The 24,876-nt window shown below is 35.5% G+C and overlaps 1 protein-coding gene across 1 annotated transcript; it reads left to right on the top strand.

Moving 5' to 3' along the window:
- Positions 1-699: 699 nt before the first annotated feature.
- LOC141835639 (dynamin-related protein 3B-like) lies at positions 700-24,601 on the top strand. Its single transcript, XM_074723015.1, has 19 exons — positions 700-1,101; positions 2,932-3,214; positions 3,340-3,368; positions 3,463-3,564; positions 4,872-4,940; positions 5,020-5,079; positions 5,205-5,318; positions 6,516-6,574; positions 12,617-12,965; positions 13,250-13,387; positions 17,261-17,374; positions 20,250-20,354; positions 20,458-20,500; positions 20,798-20,946; positions 21,037-21,183; positions 23,604-23,656; positions 23,796-23,895; positions 23,994-24,169; positions 24,271-24,601. Exons 1-18 carry the CDS (start codon positions 721-723, stop codon positions 24,150-24,152), a joined length of 2,454 nt encoding a protein of 817 aa, XP_074579116.1. The 5' UTR covers positions 700-720; the 3' UTR covers positions 24,153-24,169; positions 24,271-24,601.
- Positions 24,602-24,876: the final 275 nt, after the last annotated feature.

Here is a 24,876-nt window from a genome sequence, read left to right as displayed (position 1 = left end):
ATGCGTATATCCACGAATGGCTTTCCTATGAATACCCAACGAAAGTCACAAACAAACAACACGTACTTAAAAATAATTAAATAAATATAAAATTTTTAAATAATCAAATAAATTTTACTCAGACTGCAATAAGGAATTAAAGTTAAATAAGCTCATATTTAAAAATAAAAAATTACATTAAACTTAAACTAACTATTTTAACAATTTAGTTAATTTTAAGTTGTGCGTGGCTTTACGTATTACAATTACCTCTCCCAGCCGTCAAATTCATGCGGAGAAAGCCGTCGAGTCACTGCCTGATGCCTGAGTCCGCATATTTCTAATTTCTGAGGTCATAAATCCACCGTCCAAATAAAATGATTCCCTTGGCATCGCACGGTTAATTTTCTTCCATCCAATTGTTCAAAATGTATCTCCATACAAATGCGAGGTTCCTCCGAGACTTGCCCGTTCTCCAAGAAATCTGTAATACCGAAAGTACCCCTCAAATTCGATTCTAAAAAACAGGACTTTGTCAAATGAATAGCTGAATAAGAAAGTCCAGTTCAGTCATTCCGCATCGCTATAAATATAAACGGGGAGGGGAGTTTAATTTGTTCTCGTTTCGTTGGCGCTTCCATCGGGACGCTCTGCAGCTCTGCTCAACCTCGGGCGAACCAATTAGGGTTTCCAGGGCCCTCTTCGATCTGCACGCGACTTCTCCTACCGGAAGCCAATTCAATGGCCGAGGAGGGCCTCCCGGGCAACGATGCACCGAAGGCGGCTGCGGTCGGGCCGGTAGGGCACCAATTAATCCCGATCATGAATAGGCTCCAGGACATCTTCGCTCATCTCGGTAGCTCCTTCAGCATAAACCTTCCACAAGTGGCGGTTGTCGGAAGCCAGAGCAGCGGGAAGTCTAGCGTGCTCGAGGCCCTCGTCGGCCGGGACTTCCTGCCGCGGGGCACCGATATCTGCACTCGGCGGCCTCTGGTTCTGCAGCTGGTGCGCCTGGAGTCATCCTCGGAGTCTGCATATGAGGGAAGTGAGGAGTGGGGGGAATTTCTCCACTTGCCGGGCAAGAGGTTCTATGACTTCTCGGACATCCGTCGTGAAATCCAGGTGATTTGGGCTTCTGATATGCTATTTAGTTGTTGCGTTTTTTTTTATTTGTACCAACGAATCGTTTCTCTGTGTGATTGTTTAAAGTATCTCAGGAATTTCAAAAGTATGCTTCTTTCGCTAACTGCTGCTTTTGGGCACGACAACTTCAAGGCTATGCATTTTATATGTTAGTTCATTATTGCATGAGACACCACTGTTGTGGATGTTGTTATCATGCAAAAGGTTTTGAAAATAAAAAACAACAAGTAGATGATAAATGACCCTAGGTGCTGCCTGAAACTTGCCTTTTGGAACTAGACCCTAATAGCATATGCTTTGATAACGTGAATTAATATGCATCCTAAATCTTAGACAAATTCCACCATCTTCTGGAAGAAGTTTTTGATTATTGGTCTCAATCAGTTGACCAAGATCTCACATTCAGGTGATCATAGGTTCGATACAGTGAGGAAGATGCTGTGAGAAAGATTTCCTAGGTACACGGGTACAACTAATAGGGAAATGTTGGGCCAATCCAAGTCAACTTAATGTTGCACGGGAAATGTTTCTCTCACTGGTTCACATTCTGGATAGTATGGATAAGAATATTCTCACCAGCAAAAAAAACACTCTTTAAGGCCATGCCCATCAACAGTGACTTGAAAAAGTATTCCAGGGCCTAAACACAGAACCATAACTTCACAAAGTAAAAGGTCATTTTTGATGGACAAAAAATGGGAAAGGAAAGTCAAGAAATGGCTGGAATTGAGGCTTAAATGACTGCCTAGAAGGGGAAGATTCCTATTTTCCCCCTAAAGCCATCCCTTTTAGGGCTTGGTTAGAATCAGTCACCCAAAGGGACTATTACCCCTTAGCAGATGATGGTCACAGGGAAAACAGGAATGTTATCCTACCAACTGGGAAGCTTCTTTCCTTTCTATCAAGTATAGAACCACCATTGCTCCAAATATGATATGAAATTAATAATCATTCCGCTAGGGATGTTACTCCCAATCAGTTTCTGAATGATTTCAACCCATATAACCAGATGCAAACTTGGTAAATCAATAATTTTTCTGCTAGGGATGCTACTCCTAGCCAGTTTCTGAATGATTTCAATTCATATAACCAGCTCCAAACTTGTTTTTTTTTCTTAGCGAATGGGTGGTATGAACAACTTAAAATTTCAAGTATTAGAGAGAACCACATGTACTACCAAACCTCCCATTGATTCCCTGTGCACGTTATATGTTCAGGTTTTGACATTCAATAGAATTAGGCAATCATTTATCATTATTGTTTTCCTAAGTATTATTCCTCTTTTGCGAAAGGAATGATATTGTATTGTGCTTTTATAGTGCTGGGCAACTTGTTGAACATTGGCTCTTCATCTACACTATAATTTAGTGTGATGTGCACAAACCATTTTCTAGTATTGCAAGCTTTGATTTTCGTCATAGTACTTTTCGACTGAAACTGCGTCATTGGACAATATATGAATGCTGTTACTTTATGCATTCCCTTGTGCATATCTTAGGCATTTAATTGAGGTGAATACAAAGCATTTGATTTTGAAAGAAGCAAGAGATAGGCAAAGTGACTAGCTTGATTTTTTCAAAATTGATTCTTGTTTCAGTATCTGAAGGTGTGCAAATTTTGTAATATCGAACTTCTCAAGAGACAAAGAAATCATGCAAACTCTTTGTCATTCAGACTCTAATATCTAGCCTGTGATTTGTGATTTTTCAGTTTTGATGATCAGATAAATGCAAACTTGAATGTTCAATGATGAAATATTTTGGTTCATTCCTAAGTTGTAATTATTGTTCTATCTACCATCTGTTGTAGGCAGAAACAGAGAGAGAAGCCGGAATGAGAAAGGCTATTTCAGATAAACAGATTCGTTTGAAGATTTTCTCTCCCAATGTTTTGAATATCACTCTTGTCGATCTGCCTGGCATTACTAAAGTGCCAGTAGGTGACCAACCAAGTGACATTGAAGCTAGAATTAGAACAATGATAATGTCATATATCAAACATGAAACTTGCATTATACTAGCTGTTTCGCCAGCAAATGCTGATTTGGCAAATTCTGATGCACTTCAAATTGCAAGAAATGCTGATCCAGATGGTAGGATTGTCAAATGTCATTTTATTTTATTCTTATTTCACCATGTTTGTTATTGGGTACAATTGATGAAATGTATTTTAAGAGAAATTGGATTGATTGATAAGCAAATTATTCATCGTTGGCAGGTTCTCGTACAATTGGAGTCATCACTAAGGTCTTCTTTGCAGTTTTTCATATATTTTAGTTTGTGGCTATGGTGGTCTATTGGCACTTGCCTAAAGTCACTGGTTTTCCTCTTGTGGTTACAGCTGGATATAATGGATAGAGGTACAGATGCACGCAATTTTTTACTTGGCAATGTGATTCCTTTGCGACTTGGTTATGTGGGAGTCATCAATCGTAGTCAAGAGGTACTTCATTTATTTTGTCTTATGTTGGCCCTCTTTAGCAATATCATCTACTTGAATTTAACAACAAGTTCACACACACACACATATAATAATAATTTACTAATTAAAGCATTGTAAATCTTCAAACTTATAGTTGTTTAACAAATATATGCTGTTGAAAATGTGTATTGATCCAACCATTTCTATGATATTTTTAGCCATTTTATTTTGACTAAAAAATTGAATGTTCTTTTCTAGAACTTCTCAAGTAAACCTATGCTTGTTGTTTGTAGTGGCTCTACATAAGCCTAATTTTATGCCTTTTTTACCCATATCCATATGTAAATTTTGAAAATATTTGATATTTTCATAATCACGTGCATTGTTAAGTTGAAATTTTGGTATTCCTAATGTCTCCTTTGTCTTTACTTCATCTGGTTTAGGCTTTCTTATTCAGGAATTGATGATCCTGAGAAATGCAGACTTTTTATGTAGCTGGGTTAATCAAACGAACATATCTTGTCCCTTAAGTGATGGATGGTAATATACCTCCCTGTGTTGGTTTCATTACGGGTTGTAGAGCATATAGTTAATAATCTATCCCTCCATTGATCTCTATGCAAAGTTATGCTACTAATCAATATTTCTTGAGAAATTTTGTAATTATTCTAACAAGAATTTTTTTCTTTTGCTTTCCCTTTACACTCTACACTTTCAATTTTAATTGATTCAACAGGATTTATCTTTGAAGATGTCTTCATTATATTAACCTGTTTTCTCCCTTTCTATCATCTATTGAGCTGAACTCGATGACCATTGGATTGTAATATTTTTTTTTATTGTAAAGGGGCAGCCCCAGTGCACGAAGCTCCCGCCATTGGATTGTAATATTTTTTTTATTGTATCTTTTCTAATACACTAAACAGTCTCTTGTTTGCTATACTGATTTTTTTCATTGATTGTTTCCTAACTGGCCAATTAATTTGACTCATAATGTTTGGTTTGTTTGTGCCATAACCTATACAACTTCCTTTGTAGCTTAAGGGGCATAAGATGAAACATGGCTTAAAAAAACTCTTTTTGGTTTCAACTGTCTACTCTATCATATCTTCGTCAATTTCTTCATATTGAATAATAATCAGTAATTTTAAAAACTATGTTTTTTAATCCAATTATCTTGACATTGACACTTTCTTGTATGTAAGAAGTTAATGTGTTTTGCCTTACAAATAGAAGCAGAGAGGCAAAATTTTACATATAAAAAAAGCAACCTTAGCACTGAGTCCAAGTGCAGTACACAATCTAAATACTTAGCTCTTCTAATGCAGGACATCAATGTCAACCGTAGCATTAGAGATGCATTGGTTTCTGAAGAGGCTTTTTTCCGCAAGCATCCAGTACACTTTCTTGAAATGACTCTGATGGTCTTTCTTTCATTCAATTGTTTTCACAACTATAATACATTTTCTGCTGCAGGCATATCATGGCCTTTCTCATTGTTGTGGGATACGTCAGCTGGCTAAGAAATTGAATAGAGTAAATGCTCTGAATTTTAATGTTATATGAGGTTCCTTCAGATGGCAAATGAAAGGGAATAATAAATCTGTTTTACTATACGTGACTAAAGCTAACAATTTTCTGTGAATCTAATTATTCTGCAGATTTTAGAACAACATATCATGGCTGTATTGCCAACATTGAAGTCTCACATAAATGCTCAGTTGGTAGCAGTTGCTAAGGAGCATGCTACCTATGGTGAATCTGTGGAATCAAAGGTGTGCATCCCTACTCAACTGATCTCAATGTTAATAATTGAATTATCTCAATGACCTAAACATTATGACTTAATATTTGAAACAATCAAGTATTTGCTATATTCTCTATTATTGAAGTATGGATCAACCTATGGTGAATTTGGAGTATCAAAAGGTGTAGATTTCCTTTGTGGTTCCCCTTATTGTGGAACCTAGTTTGCCAACTTAAAGTTCACGTTGAGTTGGTTCAAATTTATTGTGGAAACCTAGTTTGTTATAAACATATTCAATTTTATTATCTCTTTAGGATTTGGTTAGCAAGCATGCTAGATCATTGGAGCTAAAAAAATGAGATAATTTCATTGGATTGCCCTTTCTATCTGTTGAAGTGGCAAGTTATCAGTATTTATTTTGTTCTCTAATGAAACAATAAATTAGAGACTATATCCACCATAACTTGATTGTCAAGTACAACTCCATTGACCATAGGCTCTATTAGAGAATATTCTAATCAACTTACCATTACAAGTGATCAAATTAATTTGATGCTTGATCCAATTGTAGCACTTATGTAAATTCATGTATGTGATTGCAATGGAGTTGTGTGCCCTGTTGCATCATAGCTCAAAGCTGAACATTATGCCCCCATATTTAATCGACCTTCAGCTCCTTTTGATTCACTTTTGACAACTACATTATATATTCTTCTATGTTTTCTAGTATATCTCCATTTACATGTTGGAAGTCATCTAGCTATATTTGTTAATTTCACATGAGATACGGTGTATTGGAAATCTCTGTATAAAACTAATGTCATTATGGTGTTTGGAATTATTTAATTATTAAGCTTAGAGTTGATGGAAACTTATACAGATGTACAACCCTTTATAAGCCTTATGTTTAACTACACTGACATGGTCGAAGGAAGAGCATGACAATTTTGACTGTTTACACTAATCCTTTTCTAATTTAAGTTTATTGCTTCTTCTTTCTGCTTCTGATCTTGAATGTGGTTATTCCTATTTTATACTTGTTGATTGTGCAAGATCCATTTACATATCAGTTTCTACATGATTCTCTTTATTGTAATTTTAGGCAAACTTCATATATTGTTATGTTTACAGCTCATACATAAATATGAATGAGTTAAGTTTGTAATTACTTTTCACATATTTGTTTGTAATTTTGTATAGCTTATCTATTTTTCTTATGCATCAGGATGGACAAGGAGTTAAAATACTTAACATTCTTGCCAAATTTTGTGAGGGTAAGCACCGGTATGGTTTGATGTTTTGATATTACAACATTATCCTGCACTTATTAATTTTCTTTGATGGTCTATTTTTAGAATTATATATGCATTACATATTGATTCCTATATCGTGGTGGTATTCTTGTTGAGCTGAGTAAATGTGTTCCAAGTTTTGATCATCAATCATTTATGATATTGTTATAATCCAAGCTGCCTTCAAATTGCATGATTTTAAGAATGGGAATATATTTTTGCAATGATTTGTACTACATACTTGAAGGATCACTGAACTGGCAGGTGGCCATTCAGTTTATCTTGATTGGTTCAATTTATATGTTAGACAGGGGAAATTATTAGAGTTCTTCCCTGTGTTAGGTATCCCTTCTCTCTCATATATATGAATATCGTTGAGTGAGGGTCTTGGTTCGCTATGGAATGATACAGTGTCATGCTGGTGTAGTGCTGAGTTTGCCAAAATGTGGTGCTGGAGGCCCTGAGGAGGAAGGAATAAGGGAGGAGAAAGAGAAGAAACGGATGAAGATCCGAGTGAGGGAAAGGGGAGTAAGGAAGGAATCATGCCTGTAAAAGAAGATCCCCTTTCCTGGCCTACCTTGTTGCAGAGTCCCATAACAAAAGCCTTTTCCTGTGACAACTCTCATGCTTGTAGAAACCTCATCTCAATATAACAAAAACCTATTGTGTTATTGGAAGGTTGCCCCTTGCGCCTGCTTGTGAAAGCCTCATCCTGGTTGCTCATGGAAACTCTGGTGTAGAAGCTTGACCCACTCTTCATATCAAAGGTATTGAACCTATTTAACAATGTTCAACATGCTGGTTGGTGGGCGAGGCAATAAATTTCAGCCATATTGACTGGTATAGATTTTTTAAAACCTTGCAATGTGTTAGTCTTATTGTGATTTTATATTTACATCTATAGGAGTATATTTATAGCTATTTTTCAAGTGTTTCACTGATATTGTCTTTGAGAATCATGCTTTGTACCAATCGCCCTTCCAGTCTTGAATTCAATAGAAACAGAATCAATAGGAAAAATTACTGAGCAATTTAGTGATCAGTGATTTTTCTCACAGATAGTAAGTTGTAAGAAAATATTGACTTGTAGAAGACAAAAGAAACCTTTTATACACACTTTTACTCATGAAAGTGGCATTTCCTAGTGTGCCATGAATAGAATGAAGATGTTGGTCTAAGACTAAAGAAGAGAAATGCTATTAGACATATGTTCTGAGGCTTTTAAATCTAGAAACCAAGTGTTTGATCCAGTACTTTGCATCATGCAAACATTAGAATGCTCTGATGACACAGATCGGCATAATGCACACTTAGTGATATGCTATTTAAGGAATTGTAGATATATTAATGGTTGGAAGCCTGTGGCTGGAAAAAAACCTCCCTCAAGAATTTTGTTAAACCGATCCATTCCTAGTCGCCAAATTAAGTTGATGGAATTGAGGAGTATATGTAGAAATGTCAACAGTTGTAGAATGCAAAAAAGATAAGGCAATCAAAAATAAAATTTACATTTTGATATCCAAATTAATGTGGTATGATTTTGGACTTTTGGAATAGTAAGTATGGGCGATCTCGATTCGAAGGAATTTTTTGAAATATTATTATAATTAATTTTTTGATGTTCTACTATTGTGTAGATAGATAAATGTCCCAAAACAACAATCCTAGTTTCTAGGTTGCTATATTAACACTATTTTTGTATTATCTTATAATCAGCTTGGTGTAATCATTCCTTTTTTATTAGCAAGGTGTAGTTAATAGTCCAGATGCATGTAAGTATTTGTATCCTATGGCTTCCAAATGTTAATTGACTTTTTAATTGATATAGGCTTATATTTGAATGTAAAAAGTATGGAAGCTGTAAGGCTGTACCAACGTGGCACAATACTGTACTGAAATATCTGAAACTATGACACTGTTCAGGATTTTAAACCTTGGTTATATATATATATATATATATATATATATATATATTGAAAATGGACTATGTTAGTGCATTGGTGTCCCCATACTGCAAGTTCATTAATGGTCATCAATGGGGCACTTGGATTGTGTATGACCTGATAGACTTTTAAAATTGTTGGTTTGTGGTCCTAATGTTAGAAAAAATAATATTATTTCATTGATTGATTACAAAGGATAAGCCCCTATTTATATACAAACATAGGGACTTATTCTAAACGAATTATTCTATAAAAGAATATATTTATTCTAAATATTTTAACACTCCCCCTCAAGCTGGAGAATATAAATCATATGTTCCCAGCTTGTTACATATGTAGTCAATTCGAGGACCTCTCAGTGACTTGGTGAATATATCTGCTAGTTGGTCCTGTGAATTAACAAAACTTGTAGATATTTCACCAGATATGACTTTTTCTCTGACAAAGTGACAGTCGACTTCAATATGTTTTGTCCTCTCATGAAAAACTGGATTCGAAGCGATATGCATAGCCGCTTGATTGTCACATATAAGTGACATTTGTGTAACCTCTCCAAATCTTAGCTCTTGAAGCAACTGTTTGAGCCATATAAGCTCCTGACTGGCTATGGCCATAGCTCGATATTCTGCCTCCGCACTGGATCTTGCCACAACATTTTGCTTTTTGCTTTTCCAAGAAATAAGGTTATCTCCGACAAATATACAAAAACCAGAAGTAGATTTCCTATCAATGGGAGATCCTGCCCAATCTGCATCAGAATACCCTACGACTCGAGTATGTCCTTTGTCTTCATACAAAAGACCCTTTCCTGGAGCACCTTTGATATATCGAATAATGCGAGTCACAGCATCCCAATGTTCCTTGCATGGAGAGTTGAGAAACTGACTTACTACACTTACTGCAAATGAGATATCCGGACGAGTAACAGTAAGATAGCTTAGTCTCCCTACTAATCGCCTGTATCGTTCAGGATCTGGAAGAGGCTCCCCCTGATTTGGCATAAGCTTGATATTAGGATCCATGGGGGTATCAACTGTCTTTGAGTTTAACATGCCTGTTTCTTCTAGAATATCCATTGCATACTTCCTTTGGGATATGATAATCCCATTTTTGGACTGTGCTACTTCTATCCCTAAAAAATATTTGAGTTTGCCGAGATCTTTTGTCTGGAAGTGTTTAAAAAGATGTTGTTTCACCTGTGAAATCCCGAGATGATCACTACCTGTGATAACAATATCATCGACATAAACTACTAAGTAGATGCAACCAGTAGATGAGTGTCGATAAAAAACAGAATGGTCAGCTTCACTTCGAGTCATGCCAAATTGTTGAATTACAGTACTAAATCTACCAAACCATGCTCTGGGAGACTGTTTGAGGCCATATAAAGATTTCCGCAGCCGACATACAAGACCAGAAGACTCCCCCTGAGCAACAAAACACGGAGGTTGCTCCATATAGACTTCTTCGAGCAGGTCACCATGTAAGAAAGCATTTTTGATGTCCAACTGATAAAGAGGCCAATGTCGAATCGCAGCAATGGACAGGAATAGGCGCACAGAAGACATCTTGGCAACAGGAGAAAAAGTGTCCCCATAATCCAATCCGAAGATCTGAGTATAACCTTTAGCAACGAGGCGAGCCTTAAGCCGGTCAACCTTTCCGTCTGGACCAACTTTCACCGTATACACCCATCGACAACCGACAACTGACTTTCCTGATGGTAGAGGAACGAGATCCCAAGTCCCACTGCTCTGCAAGGCACACATTTCATCGAGCATAGCCTGTTTCCATCCTGGATGGGCAAAGGCATCACCTGCAGTCTTCGGAAGAGAAACAGACGACAAGGAGGAAAGACAAGCAAAATAGGAAGGAGAAACACGATGATAACTCAAAGAAACATAATGAGGAGAAGGATTACGAGTGGAACGCATACCTTTCCGAAGTGCAATGGGAATATCAGTCTCAGGAGATGAGACCGGAGGACGAGGTGAAAGACTTGGCTCCAAAGATGTGTCCATGGCAGTATCAGTGGTGGTCGGCGGCAAAGCAGGACGAGGACGACGCTGATAAACCTGCAATGGAGGAGATGTCCTCGGAGGCGACAGAGACTCCTCCGGAGGATAAAAGATAGCCATTGGTGCAGACGTAGAAGGAGAAAACTCAGACGGAGATCCGTTAGGCCCAAAAAATGGAACCGAATCAAAGAATGTGACATCAGCAGAGATGAAGTACCGACGGAGAGTAGGAGAATAACACTTGTACCCTTTCTGAGACCGTGGGTACCCAAGAAAGACACACTTATGAGACCGGGGAGAGAGTTTATCAATGCCAGGATCGAGAGCATGAGTAAAGCATATAGAACCAAAGACCTTAGGTGGTAAAGGGTGAAGAGACTGATGAGGATAAAGAATATGATGAGGTATTTGACCTTGTAGAGTGGAGGAAGGCATGCGATTGATGAGATAACACGCAGTAAGTACAGCGTCACCCCAAAACTGAAGAGGAACATGAGAATGGAGAAGAAGAGTCCGGGTGGTCTCAAGAAGATGGCGATTTTTGCGTTCAGCAACTCCATTTTGTTGAGGGGTATGAGGACAAGATGTCCGATGCAATACACCATGAGATGCCAAGAAGGTCTGAAATGAAGTAGATAGATACTCACGTGCATTATCACTTTGTAAAGTTCGAAGAGGAATACCAAATTGAGTTTTGATTTCATAGAAGAAAGATTGAAAAATAGAAAACAACTCCGAACGATCTTTCATCAGATATAACCAAGTACAACGAGAAAAATCATCTATAAAAGTAACAAAGTATCGTGACCCCAATGTAGAAGAAACACGACTCGGACCCCAAACATCGGAATGAACCAAAGAAAAAGGTGACGTAGCCCGACTCACAGTGCGAGGAGAAAAAGAACTACGAATATGCTTTCCTAATTGACATGATTCACAAGATAAAGAATCTAAGTGAGAAAGACCAGGATGTAATTGTTTCAACTTATCAAGACCTGGATGTCCCAACTGAGCATGGATAAGAAGAGGAGATGCCGCCGCCGAACCAACAAGAGAGGATTGTTGAAGTCGATATAGGCCATGAGACTCATATCCGAAGCCAATCATCTTCCCCGTACTCCGGTCCTGTAAGGAAACAGAAGATTTTGTAAACGAGATAACACAATCAAGAGATTGAGTAAGCTGACTAATTGATAATAAATTAAAGGGAGCACCAGGAACATAAAGAACATTATGAATAGAAAGAGATGGAGAAGGATGAACAGTACCGACACCCTGAGACTGAATTTGAGAACCATTTGCCATGGTGACAAAAGGTAAATAACCAGAAGTAGAGATAGAAGAAAAAAGTAATCTATTACCAGTGATATGATCGGTGGCCCCGGAATCAAGAACCCAAGAACTCGAAGAGCGAGATATGCCAGCAAAGGAATTACCAGTGAGTGCAACGGCAACAGGGGAATTAGAAGTTTTTCGATCCTCATACCATTTCAGAAAGTCGTCATAGGAAGGCGGTGGGGTCAGATCTGGTGGTTCTTTGCCACCCTTACGAGAGATATCCGACTTTGAAGTGTTGGAGGTGGCCATGAAAATCTGAAACGGTGTCCTGTCGCTTCACAAGCGCTCCTTCCTGCAGACTGCCGCCTCAAGATGGCTTGCCTGGCTTCGAAGTGTTATGATCTGGAGGAACTGCTGACAAGGAAGTTTAGGCACAATAACAATGCTTTTTTATGCTGAAGAAAAGCTTCTCAAATCAGAATTGGAGGCTACGGGATTGTGATCCTTTGTCTGCACGCCACTGGATTGTAAGGAATACACGAACTGTAAATCGAACAGGCCAACCTACAGGCTATAAGCTTGTGCCTGGGCTGAATTGCCTCCCATTAGCTGGTCCAGAAGCAGAAATTCTTGAGAAGAGCAGGCTTCTTAAAGCACAATCTATGGGTCACACCTTATAATCGTGATGAAATGTTTCCCCGGAGAGGAGAAAGAAGAACCAAAGTGGGAGGCCTTATGCTGCTGCTGCCGAGCTGAGTAGCGCCTTGTGACCCAAGTGGCGTGTCGTGGCGGCAGCGAGCAGGAAGAAGAGGAGGGGTGGATGCGTAGGGCTCTGCAGGCGGAACGGAAGCGGAAGCCCAACGTGACGGTGGCGGCCGACGGAAGCGGGCAGGTGAGACGGCGCCTCGCTGCGGCGCTGCGCGACTGCAGGGAGCTTCTCGACAGCGCGACCGACCGGCTTAACGCCTCGATCGCGTTGATACGGACGTGGCTGAGCGCAACGAGGAAGTTCAGGCGCGACGAGGAAACAGAGGGTGCCTCCGCACAGCTTCTTTGTGCTTCTTCGGAGCCTCCGCGCAGCTTCTCCGAGCTTCTCAGGCGCGGCGACGGGGAGGAAGAGCGCGACCGCGAGTGGAGAAGAATCGTGGGAAGATGATGAAAGGAGCCCCTTTCCTGTACGCACGCGGCGCGATTTTGGGAGAGAAAGAAAAGAGAGAAAGGACGGCGGCGGTAGGGTTAGGCGGATAAACCTAATTCCAACCTAGCTCTGATACCATGTTAGAAAAAATAATATTATTGATTGATTGATTACAAGGGATAAGCCCTATTTATATACAAACATAGGGACTTATTCTAAACGAATTATTCTATAAAAGAATATATTTATTCTAAATATTCTAACAGCCTTTGCCTTTTTTTCCTTTGTAGATGAGTCACTGTTGCTTAACTAGTGAGCTACACCATTATCCTGTCCTCCGAAAGCACATGGATGAGGAGATCACTAGATTCCTACGAGAAGGCCTTCAACCTGCAGAAACCATGATATCTCACATCATTGGAATGGAGGTTGATTTCTATTTCTTTTTTCTTTCTTTGTGCCTGAATGCTTGTAGCTATCTGCTTGAGATAAATGATTGTACTACACTGCATATACTGCTATTATTACTGTGACTTATGTGGGAACTTCAAGGTTCGCTTTCTTGCTTTGATTGCTGTTACACTCAATGCTTCATGTTATTAAAAAAAATAAATTCTCGAATCAGATTATTTGATTTTAATGTTCAATTATGCCCATTACATTTCAGTGAAATTAAGGTTCAGGTAAAATTGTGCACTGAATCCAATGCAGAATCAAATTTTTAGTTGAAGGGATCATTGTTCTAAAACACCATTGTCTATTCCATTTGGGGGAACCACTTCAGTTACCCATTATGTGGTCCTCTTTAAACGTATCTTCTAAAGAGTCGTTCAGGTGGTCCGACTTGGTTGGATAGGGCCAGGTGGGGTAGTTAGTTGGTCTGGGTGGGTTTATTTGGAACAAACTGGTTCATGTGTTGAACAAGTTTGCTTGGATAATTAGAAACACAATAAAATGAGGAGGGTGGCGATGTGGAATTTAATGAGAACTTCTGTTTCTACTAGTTTGCATATAAAGTAGACTAACTATTGTGGTTGACTGATTTTAAACTTTAAATCAAGGTTTAAAATTACGACCCGTGCTGAGGTTTCGGTCTCAGACCGGAACGATACTGTTTCGGTACCGTATCGTACCGTGCCGATACAGTTTCGGTATTTTTTTATTTATATATATGATAATTATTAGATAAATATATTTATTGTGTATAATTTAAAAATAAATTGTATATTAATTTGATATGAGTTCTCAATTATTAACCATCTTAATATTGCTAAATAAAAATAAATAAATATATCTTAATATTGATTTGATAAGTAAATTTTTTAATATATCATTAATTAAATTATTTAAATAATAATATATAATTAATTAAATTTTTTAACAGATTAAATAATTCATTAAAAATTTATAACACATGAATTAAATTATTTTTTAAATATTTTTATTTTTTTAATAAAAATAAATTTATATATAATAATTATATTAATTAATTAACAGTTTATTTAATTAATTATTATTCTATATAATATATATAATTAGCATTTATTATATAATTAATTATTAATTAAAAATTATATATATTAAATAATATATTTTATAAGAATTTAATATAACACTGATATAATTAATATAACAGTTATTATAATAAATTTTATTTCAATATAACGGTTTTAATTAAAACCGTTATATTGATTTTTTTTTTTAAATCGAACTTTTCCTCGCGAGATCGCAATTCGGCGGAAATTGCGATTCGGCTTCCGCCGATTCACGATCTCTGATCGCCGCCTCGCCGAGCCTCTGTCGCCTCCGCCGCCTCTAAGCCTCTGCCGTCGCGTCGCTGCCTCGCCGTGTCGCCGCCTCGCCGTGTCGCCGCCTCGCTTCCTTCTGTCTCGCGTGATCGACAGAAGGAATCGAATCGATTCCTTCTGTCATTGCAACCCGACGCACGCCAGTGAAGAGAGATGACGCGAACGCGGCGCGTGCTGTGTCGGTCGAGTGCCGGTGCCGATCCCAGGGCGGAACGGTAAATTTCGGCCGTATCGGATGGTTCGGCTTGGTATTTTAATCCTTACTTTAAATTATATATAATATTTTTAATTTTCATTTTCTAGCATGACAATAGAAGGGCAGCCTTGCCGCAATGGTAAAGTTGTTGTCATGTGATCTTGTGGTCACGAATTTGAGTCATAGAAATAACCTCTTGTAAAGTAGGGTAAGATTGCATACAATAGATCCAATGTGGTTCAGTTCTTCTCTGGGATCCGCATCAAAGGGAGCTTCGTGCACCAAGCTATCCTTTATTCTATCATGACACTAGTTATGAACTTACTTGATTGATTCATTATATAGTTAAGTATTTTCTTGCAATGTGTTGATGTAAACTTTATTAGCTCTGTGTGTATTACTCGTTTGATTGGATACTTATGTGTATAACTTGTTTGATTGATTTGTTATATGGTGTGTTTTCTTGCAAGTTATAATGTGAATTGTGTTTTGTTGTTATGTGTTTATTTAACAATTACCAATTATGCACTGCTGATTGTAAATTTGTTTTGACTTAAATCATTTTTAATATTAATATCAACCTTACGTTTTTTAGTATTATTTTGATGCCTACTGCCTCAATGTGCTATGCAGTAGGTTGGCTGCCTAAAACGGCTGAAAGGTTGCCATCTATTAAACGTTAATAAAATATACTTTTTGTTTTTGATGAAGTTTACTTGTGCATTCAATTTCACTATCGAATCAAGATGTATTTTCATGTTAAGGTTTCTCAGTAGCAAGGATGCATAGTTTGGTATAATTGTTCGCATAATTCAACTTCGAACTTCCTGAATAAAGGTTTATTTGACTGAAATGGAAATGGTCTGATGGATCTTTGATTACCCTTATATGTGGAAAATATTCAGGAAAACCATGTCAACAACAACAATCCATAAGTTCCAACTATTTAGGATCAGTGACTTGGAGCATATCTATGCAATACTGTATTTCCAATTATGTTAAGTAAAATTATTGTTGTCTCTCTCTTCTCTTTCACCTTGTCGAATTGATTCAACTTGTTGAACTTTGAAATTTTTCATTGTTTTTTTTCTTCTTCAGTATGTTCATGCCATTGTGATTTACTTTCTTATTTGATCAATTATTAGAGCTGCATCTAACTTTCTTTCTTATAATTTACCTCACAATCCGTCTTAGCATTCTTTTTTTTTACCATCCATCTTAGCTTTCTCTATAAATGTTTTTCTTTCTGAGTGTTCTATACTTTGACCATAATGTGTAACATGTAGCATTACAATCTCATAACTCTTTGACCATAATCTCTTTTCCTTCAACGTGTAGCAACACATTAAATAAAATTGAGCGAAGTCATTTTTAATTCAACTATCTTATACTTATTAAAAGTAGAAAAATCTAAATGAAGTGGATTAAATTGACAAACTTATCTAAATTCATCTTGGCACGCTAACACATGTCAAAGCATGCCAAGTATTGGTGCAATGTGGTACACCAACATTTTAATACAATTAAAATTTAATTACTATGCTTTATTTCAATAAGCAAATAAACTAAGTGAAATGATGTTAAAGGTGTAAAACTTACTTCAATTTATCCAGAATGTTTCAATACACATTGTAATGTGTCGAGCATTAGCACAACACTATGTTAAAATCATATTATTTCAGCAGTGGACTAAATCTCTAATATAGAATCATAGTTTAAGATTCGCTCTCATTTGATACACAACACTTATTTTGATATTAACTTGGTGTGATCAGTAGTCATAATGCTTCTAGTATTTTATAACTTATTGTTTTGAAATTTTAGTATAAATAACTTTTTAATTGCTATGAAATAAACAAATCAAGCGGATGTGGATTATAGGATCATAACTTAGAGTGATCATTTAATAGTTTGTACATGTGATTTTGTTTTTTTTTTTTCCTTCTTTAGTGATTAAGAAATAAACACATCTAGTATTATCTATATCTCTGTCCTTTTCTTTGTTAACTTTGTTGTTGGATAATTATCTTTCTCTTGTTCTTTGATTCATTTTCTTTTCATGTGGATCAGTACAAGGAAAGGAACTTGCTTTTTCTTTGGAAAAGGTTGTTAGAAGTCATGTGGCAGTGGTTTTGAAGTTTGTTTATTTAGTTAATTGCAGAAAACCAGAAATTACATGCATTTAGTGCTTCTTATATTTTGTTTTATAATTGCTTTCCTAATATTTCCTATAGCAATATTTAACCAAGTAGACATTTATTTGATGCATTAATTTACACAATCACAATGTTCTGTAGATGGATTATATAAATACTTCACATCCAAATTTTATTGGTGGAAGCAAGGCTGTGGAATCTGCTCAACAGCAAGTCAAATCATCCAGATTAGTTCCATCATTGCCCAAACTTAAGGTGCATTTTCTTCCATAAAATTGGAAATTATGACATTCAGTATATTGTAAATGGAAAATAGACAGAACGTAAGTGATTATATCCATATCTACCTCTCTCTCTCTCTCTCTCTCTCTCTCTCTCTATATATATATATATATATATATATATATATATCGTACTATGAGCAAAGTAGTGTCTATTCCACAAGAGTTGAACTATGTGGAAAATATTCTATTCCTTCAGATGTCCAGGATTTTTTGAATAGAGGTTATTGTCTACCTGTATCTTGCTCTGGAATCACAACAACTTTTTAAAATATCAAATAAATGGGGAAGAAGTTTTGTGCTTTTCTAATATTTATTTTGAGAACTCAGTATTTGATTTATATTGTTTTTTAGCTATAATTGGCATTTGTCGTGTCTTTGACAATGTAATGTTAATGTTTCAAATTAGATTTCGAAAATTAATATTGCATATGTATGTTTGCCTAGGCTTAAGCTTTGTTTTGCTACACTGCCTTCGTATTGCACTTTGTTGATATAGTTTGTGGCTTCCTAATCTTTTTACTCACTTTGTATGTCTCTCTTCACTCTTGCTAAAACAATAATTCCAATACCTTTTTGCAACAAGTTTTAAGTTTCCCTTTAGTGTTTGCAAATCCGATCGTTGGCCACTGTCTACGATGCTGATAGTTCGTGTATTGTATGCCGATAGCTGGTGTGCTCTATTTTGATAAAATTAACAAATCATGCATTTAACAAAGACAACCAATAATTTTGTTTTTGAGATCTAAACAAGTGAGAAGGTTGCCAAAGTTTCTATACGAGCATATAGTCTTTTTAAACTTGCAAAATATTCTAGATTAACTTCATACATATTACTGTGGCATCACTCGATTTGTTTTACTACATCCTTATGCCAAGATGGCTAAAAAACAGTATTCCTCTGTTAAATGCCTATACTAGTTCATATTCTTATATTAATTTATTTTAGTCGACCTCATTTAGTGACATAAAGCTTGGTTGTTGTTGTTGATTCAAATTTTCAATGTAATCTTTCAGATTATTTCTGGATATAAACGTTACCAAGTTATGGAACATCTTTATCATATTTTTATAACTTTGAAGAAAGAGATACTTACTTGTACGTTCTGTTGTTCATTCACTCAATTTGTAATGAATTTTAGGCTAACTAAATTGAGTTCATATTGCAGAATGAAGAGAACTTGAATTGTTATTAAGTAGCTAAATTGAAGGAAAAGTTATAAGCATAATGAAATTTATAGCATATGATAAATTCTATAATAGTGTCCAAATTTCTAATAGGCATAAAGATATGTAGCCAATTGCTAATTGTTATTTATGACAAGAAAATTAGATAATATTAAATGAAGAAAAGATTAAATTAAAAAATATTGATGATAAAATATCATGGAAAGAAATTTTATTTTCTTATTTATGTGGAAATGTAGTTTTAGAGGTTTGAGATTATGTAAATTCAGTAACAGAAATATTATAGAAATAAAAGAACTGTAGATCCATAAGATATTTCTATTAGAATTTTGGCAGAGTTCAGAAGGTTAAAAGTGCCATTTGGTTGGCTAACTTACACAAAAAAATTTCAGAATTAAGAAGATGCTTAAGGAAAAAAGGAAACACTTCCCCATATCATTTACGTTAAGAAAGATGATCTACATCGTTGTTCTAATTGTGAGATTAAGTATACAATTAAACTTTGAGAAAGTTATTGAGAGAAGAATAAGAGATGAAACAAATATTTTTAAAAAAATTGATTTATTTTCATGTCCAAACTTTCTTAAAATTTTTGTTTATTCAGTATGACAACAAATGAGTGTAATATTTTGTTGAATTGATTAATAGAATAACTACACCAAACATTTATGATTGTTGTAACACTCAATAATGAAATATCCCATGTGAAGCCAAAATATTAACTCTAGTAGCTCTTAATACATTAAGTTAGAGCATGAGTGATGACCTACGTCTAGATTGTTACAACAAACAAAATTGATAAGACACTTGATCAAGATGTGGAGGACACAATATTGCAATAGAGCTTTCAACTACTCTTCAGAAAGAGTTGACAATTGGACTTGACAAAGCTGCTCTTCAGAAAGAGTTGACAATTGGGCCTGACAAAGATGTGTTTGTTCGATCTTTAAATGGGTGAAGTCTTCATGAATAAATTTCTTCTTTCTCAAATATATATTCATAGGATTGTGAAGTCCGCAAAGATGAGGTTGCAACGTGGGAAGGATTGCAAAGAAAGAAGAAATAGAATTTGGTTTCAATATATATTTTTATGACAAGGAGTAAACGCATAAGAGGTTTAGAAAAGTCCTGTATAACTCTAAGCCATAAGTTGTGAGAATAAGCTTAGTAACAGTTTGGAATTTACTGGAGAAAAATGGTCTTTGAAGAGATATAATCATTAATCCATCTTTTGGGTTTTCATTAATAGAGGTAGAGAAAAAAGTTCCGAACAAAAGTGTGATTAAAGCTTCAAACTGAAAATATATCAAACTGAAATCTTGGCCATGTTGAACTAGATACTGAATACCAAAACTTTCTCTCTACAGAAAATATCCAACCAATCTCCCTAATATTACTGCTGGGAGTCCCTAACTTCCTTGAGCTTGTAATGTTACTGTCAATAGGTCGGAAAAAGAGGCATTGGTTCAGTTAGACTTAGAGACAAGAGTAAAAGTCAGATTTTGACTTCAATAGGAGAAATATTGGAAGAGGTAAACCATAATTAATCTCATGCTAAGTGATTGAAACAAGACACTTTAGCTATCTTTTTAGTCCAGTCAAGTTTTGTCTGAACTTTCTCTTGCTATCTAATTTTGAATCACGCACCTATCCTGTATTAGGATATAGCTGATTCCAATAAATTTCAAGGAGTTGAAAAAGTTTCAAAATCACGAGGCATCTTTACAAGATCTATTTCAAATGGAGCTGTTTCTGATCACCTGCAGGTGACTTACAATTTTTTACTCTTGTTATTGATGGGAATTTGAAATCAACAGGATCTTCTCAAGTTATGCATACTTCTTTCCTTTCTTATTTTCTGGTGATTAGGGTATTCGACCAGTTGCAGACTCAGAGAGACCAGGTTCTTCTGGTAAGGAAATATTTTTTAATCATAACTCAAATTTGTGATTATATAAAGTGTTAATTATTTATATTTTTTAATACAAAAATAATTTTCTAAGAAAACAGTTAAATTTTCCTGAAAAATAAATTGAAATTATTCCTAATAAGATCTAATCCGATCCCAAATTCTTGTGTCTAACATAGTTTTATGTTTTGATGAGTTATCCTCTGCTATATTAGTCTGTCCACTGATTCTGTTTTTGGTTGGTGGATAAATGTAAGAAATGCTATTGACTTATGCTGCTTGAACTGTTTTGATGACCAGGAAGTATGAGTGGATCGATTTGGGGTATTTCATCCATTTTTGGTGCTAGTGAGGATCGTACACCTGCAAAAGAAAGTGTGATCAATAACTCATATGATGCACCCTTACAAACATGGGACCATTCATTTTCTATGATCCAACTGAGAGAGGTACCATCAACATGAATGATGTATCATTGGTGTTCACAGACAACTTTGGTTTTATGCACTGGTTGAAGTTCCATGATTCTCCTTCTGCAGCCACCATTAACCTTGAAACCCTCAGAGAATCCAACTGAACAGGAGGCTTTGGAGATAGCTATTACAAAGTTGCTGTTGAAATCATACTTTGACATTGTGAGGAAAAATGTTGAGGACTCAGTGCCCAAGGCCATCATGCACTTCTTGGTAAAAGTCTTATATTCTGGTTGGTTATATAGATGCCTTCTTTTGGTAGTCAGAACTTAATTTTCATTTGTTTTAGAAAAGTAAATTTCTATGAGACAGTTGTCTCTTTATTTCAAAATTACTTATAATTAAAGATCTATATTACCTGATCTAAATCAGATTTTTGTTGGCATGCATTTAGTTGGAGTGCAGTTTGCTATTAGTACGTTTGAGCAACTAATTGAGGAAACTTAACTTCCTATTGAGTAATTTCTGCTTATAGTGAGTGCTTGGTGCAATAATGTGGCCAACAAGTCATCATGCTCCTAAGCTACTAGGGGCAATTTTATAGATCTTATCTTGCCATTGAGTGCTATTGTAAGGTAAAGATCTGATTGTGTCGTTAAGGTTTATGTAAGGCAATATCATTAGCAACACTTAGATCATGTAAATGTTGTTTAAGTACAGTTTTCTTTTGTCTCCATTCTGACTTTTTTCTATATTGATCTAAATTTTTTAAGGATGGAAATTATCGGTTGTTAATGAATATATCATCATCATCTTAATCTAGTTCCTTATTTATTGAATGCTCATGAATACTGAAACTTTTTTTTTCTCTAAGTGTATCTATCTCGACATTTTGTTAACTTTGTCGTGCTCATTTTCTGACTAGCATTTTGACTAAAGTTACATTGCTGATCATACCATTCACATTCACAAATTTTCAATTAGCCTACGAGCACAAGAAAATTGCATAGCATTTCAGAAACTCTTCATTTTGGCTCCATCTTGTCTGTGATGGATATTTCTCCTTGTTGATAGATCTAAGATAATTAAAACATATTAACAGATTTTCCACCATCCAAATATGCTTTTTAATTTTTTTATATCATTAAAATTACAGTTTCATCTATTTTAAAACTTTTAGATGGCATAGTTCGTCCCTGCAATTCATGTTTTATTTTTTTTTCTAACTAAAATCTCATAATTTAGCATATTATCATAAGCAATAGCATGCACCATGGATTTATTGTCTAAAGCTTTTCTGAGTTAAACCAATCTGTCCACCACTATAGACTCCACTAAATTATACACGTAGATATACATTGTAGTTAGTATCATAACAAGACACAAGACTCCACTAAATCAATCTGTCCTTTCTAGATTCCTAATTGCTTAAGAATAGCACTAGAAATTGATTTCTTTCTGACTTGTGCTTATCTATCATATATGCTGGATGCAATCTTCTTTGCTTGTTTGTATAATGACATTGCATTGATCCCGATTCTGTTATTTACAATTCAGATATGTTTCTTTGTATAGATAGATTGAAATTTCTGATATTGTTGGACAACCAAGATTTGATTCAGCATGACTTATAAAAAAAATTAAAAAAATGATAATCCCAATTAGTCGCATTGACTCAATCCCTGGGGGTGATCGGCCCGGTCTCACGTTTCCCACCGGCCACCAGGGTAAATCGGAGCATGACTTATAAACACAAATGCTTGAGTGCTTTAATTTTTTGTAACGTAACGATTTTATTAAGCACCTAGAATCATTCTGTAATATTATAAAAATGTATTGCAGTATGATATAGGTTCAGTGAAGGGAAAACTAAGATAAATTTTTTGGTCCAATAGACATTTTTGGTTCAAGAATCTTTTATTTTGACCACTGATGCTACCTGAAGAAAATTACTGCTAAATCGACTGCATTGTTATTGTTTCCTTCCCATCATTTACCCACCCTTCCAATAGTTTAATTTTCACATTAGTACCTCAAAACTTAAGCTTATATATTCTTGCAAAAGTTTGCACTTACAGATATGTCATTGTTATTAACTTTGAGTGATACATATGGCAAACTGTAACTTCATGACAAGTTTTTGTTGTTCTGTTTTGATTATTACCATGGCCAATAATTGATTTATTTTTTCAGGATAGAGGATATGGTAGTGATGAATTTGAAATTAGTTAATATAAGAGGCACTTATATAGCATATTAACTTTTAAAGTGAACACGTCAGCTCTAAAAGGTTAACTATGAGTTGCTCCTTTAGCTTCGTTTATGGCTTTTTTCATTTCTGATATTGATGTTTGATAGTTAGCATTTCTTATGTCACTTTGAAGATTGTTTTTTAGAGTCATTATGTACGTTTATTCTGTTTGATTTATTTCCATTTTCTTTAATTTGTGTTGTGTGCCTGCATGTGTGTGTGCGTATAAAATATTGTTTTAGTGAAAAAAAACTCCTTAATATACATTGATTGGTTTTGATGAAAAATTAAGCAATGCAACTCTTGGTTAATTTGTTGTGCTAGAATACCAGTTGAAGTCAATAACCGAAATTTCATGAGATTACATTTTTGTTATTATTTTTTAGGACAATTTGATATGGATTTGTATCTAACGACTTGAATGCTTCATGCATTTTCATAGGTTAATCATACAAAACGGGAATTGCACAATGTTTTAATCAGAAAACTTTACAGGTACTGCCTATATTGTTCTGTTTTAATCAGTCATCTTTTTTACAGGTTCTATCGTTACTGAGATGTATATGCCCTTTTGTCTTTTCCTTCTTGTTTTATCTTGCTAAGAATCAAGTCTGACATGATAACTCATTGTTAGGGAAAATATGTTTGATGAGATGCTGAAGGAACCTGATGGAATTGCTGCCGAAAGAAAGCGTCTTCGTGAAAAATTGAAGGTCTTGCAACAGGCATCCAAGGTCTGTCTGTGAAGTTATGTGACATCCATATTGTCGTTGGCTTCTCACTTAATTCTGACTAAGCACTAACGAATTGATTTGCATGTCTGAATGACTAGGTATTGGAAGAGCTCCCATTTGAAGCTGAAACTGCCAAGGGCTATACTGCTGATCACGATCCAACTGACCTTCCAAAGGCACGTGGAATTCCTTCTTTCTATGCGACGAACATGGATCTAGGTTCATGGCATACAGCTTCCCAAAATCCAGGATTTTGAAAATCAACTTCTCCAGTGTAAGCATTACCAGGTCATTCATCTATGAAGTTAATGGTTTGGTTCATACCCTATAGCTAATGCATGAAGCTTCCATACACCAATTCAATTTTTGCTGCAGATTAAAGTATCCCTACAGTTGCTTTCTTCTACCAGATAACTCAATTCTTCAGTGAGCTCAATATCGAGTTGGCGCCAGTTCTTTTATTTTGTTTTCCTGTATAGTGATTCTTTTCAACAATAAAATATTACAAAAAAATCTCAATAATGAATAATATGGCAGCTGGTTGTAACCAGTCACAAGTAATCTCTGTTGCCAACATTTTTGGTTGATTTTAGTTGTAAGACAGGGAATAAGTGTAACTTTTGCAGGTCTCCAAGTGCTTCATCAACGTTGGTATGCTATTTTTCTTGAAGTGTGAGGGTTTTCTACTCTTAGATTTTGTTTTCCTTTTGGCCAGTGTTAAACTAATTTTTACATTTTGGTCCTTGAGTCCCTCCCTGCATTTATAGTGAAAAAAAATCAATTAATTATTTCATTCTTCTATAATCTGGCCCTTTTTGAATTATTGCTTTATGTTGTAATAGGGTATTTGGTTGAACTGGAATATTGTAAGATTATATTTTTTAATTTAATTCTTTGATGTTATAGGTGATGTAGCCTGTTGCTGGCCTTTTTTTTTGTGGCATTTAACTTGAGCACAGTTAGTTTCTTTGCTAGGATTCC

Source organism: Curcuma longa, chromosome 10 (assembly GCF_044706935.1).
Source record: "Curcuma longa cultivar G26 ecotype Majalengka, Jawa Barat chromosome 10, ITB_CL_G26_1.1, whole genome shotgun sequence".
NCBI lineage: Eukaryota > Viridiplantae > Streptophyta > Magnoliopsida > Zingiberales > Zingiberaceae > Curcuma > Curcuma longa.
This window is presented reverse-complemented; position numbering and strand designations above follow the sequence as displayed.

Excerpts from the sequence above, each read along its gene's own strand:
- LOC141835639 (XM_074723015.1), top strand. The coding sequence starts at position 721 with ATGGCCGAGGAGGGCCTCCCGGGCAACGATGCACCGAAGGCGGCTGCG. Across the intron at positions 3,565-4,871 it reads TCATCAATCGTAGTCAAGAG|GACATCAATGTCAACCGTAG; the intron begins GTACTTCATTTA and ends CTTCTAATGCAG. Across the intron at positions 23,896-23,993 it reads TCTTGCAACAGGCATCCAAG|GTATTGGAAGAGCTCCCATT; the intron begins GTCTGTCTGTGA and ends CTGAATGACTAG.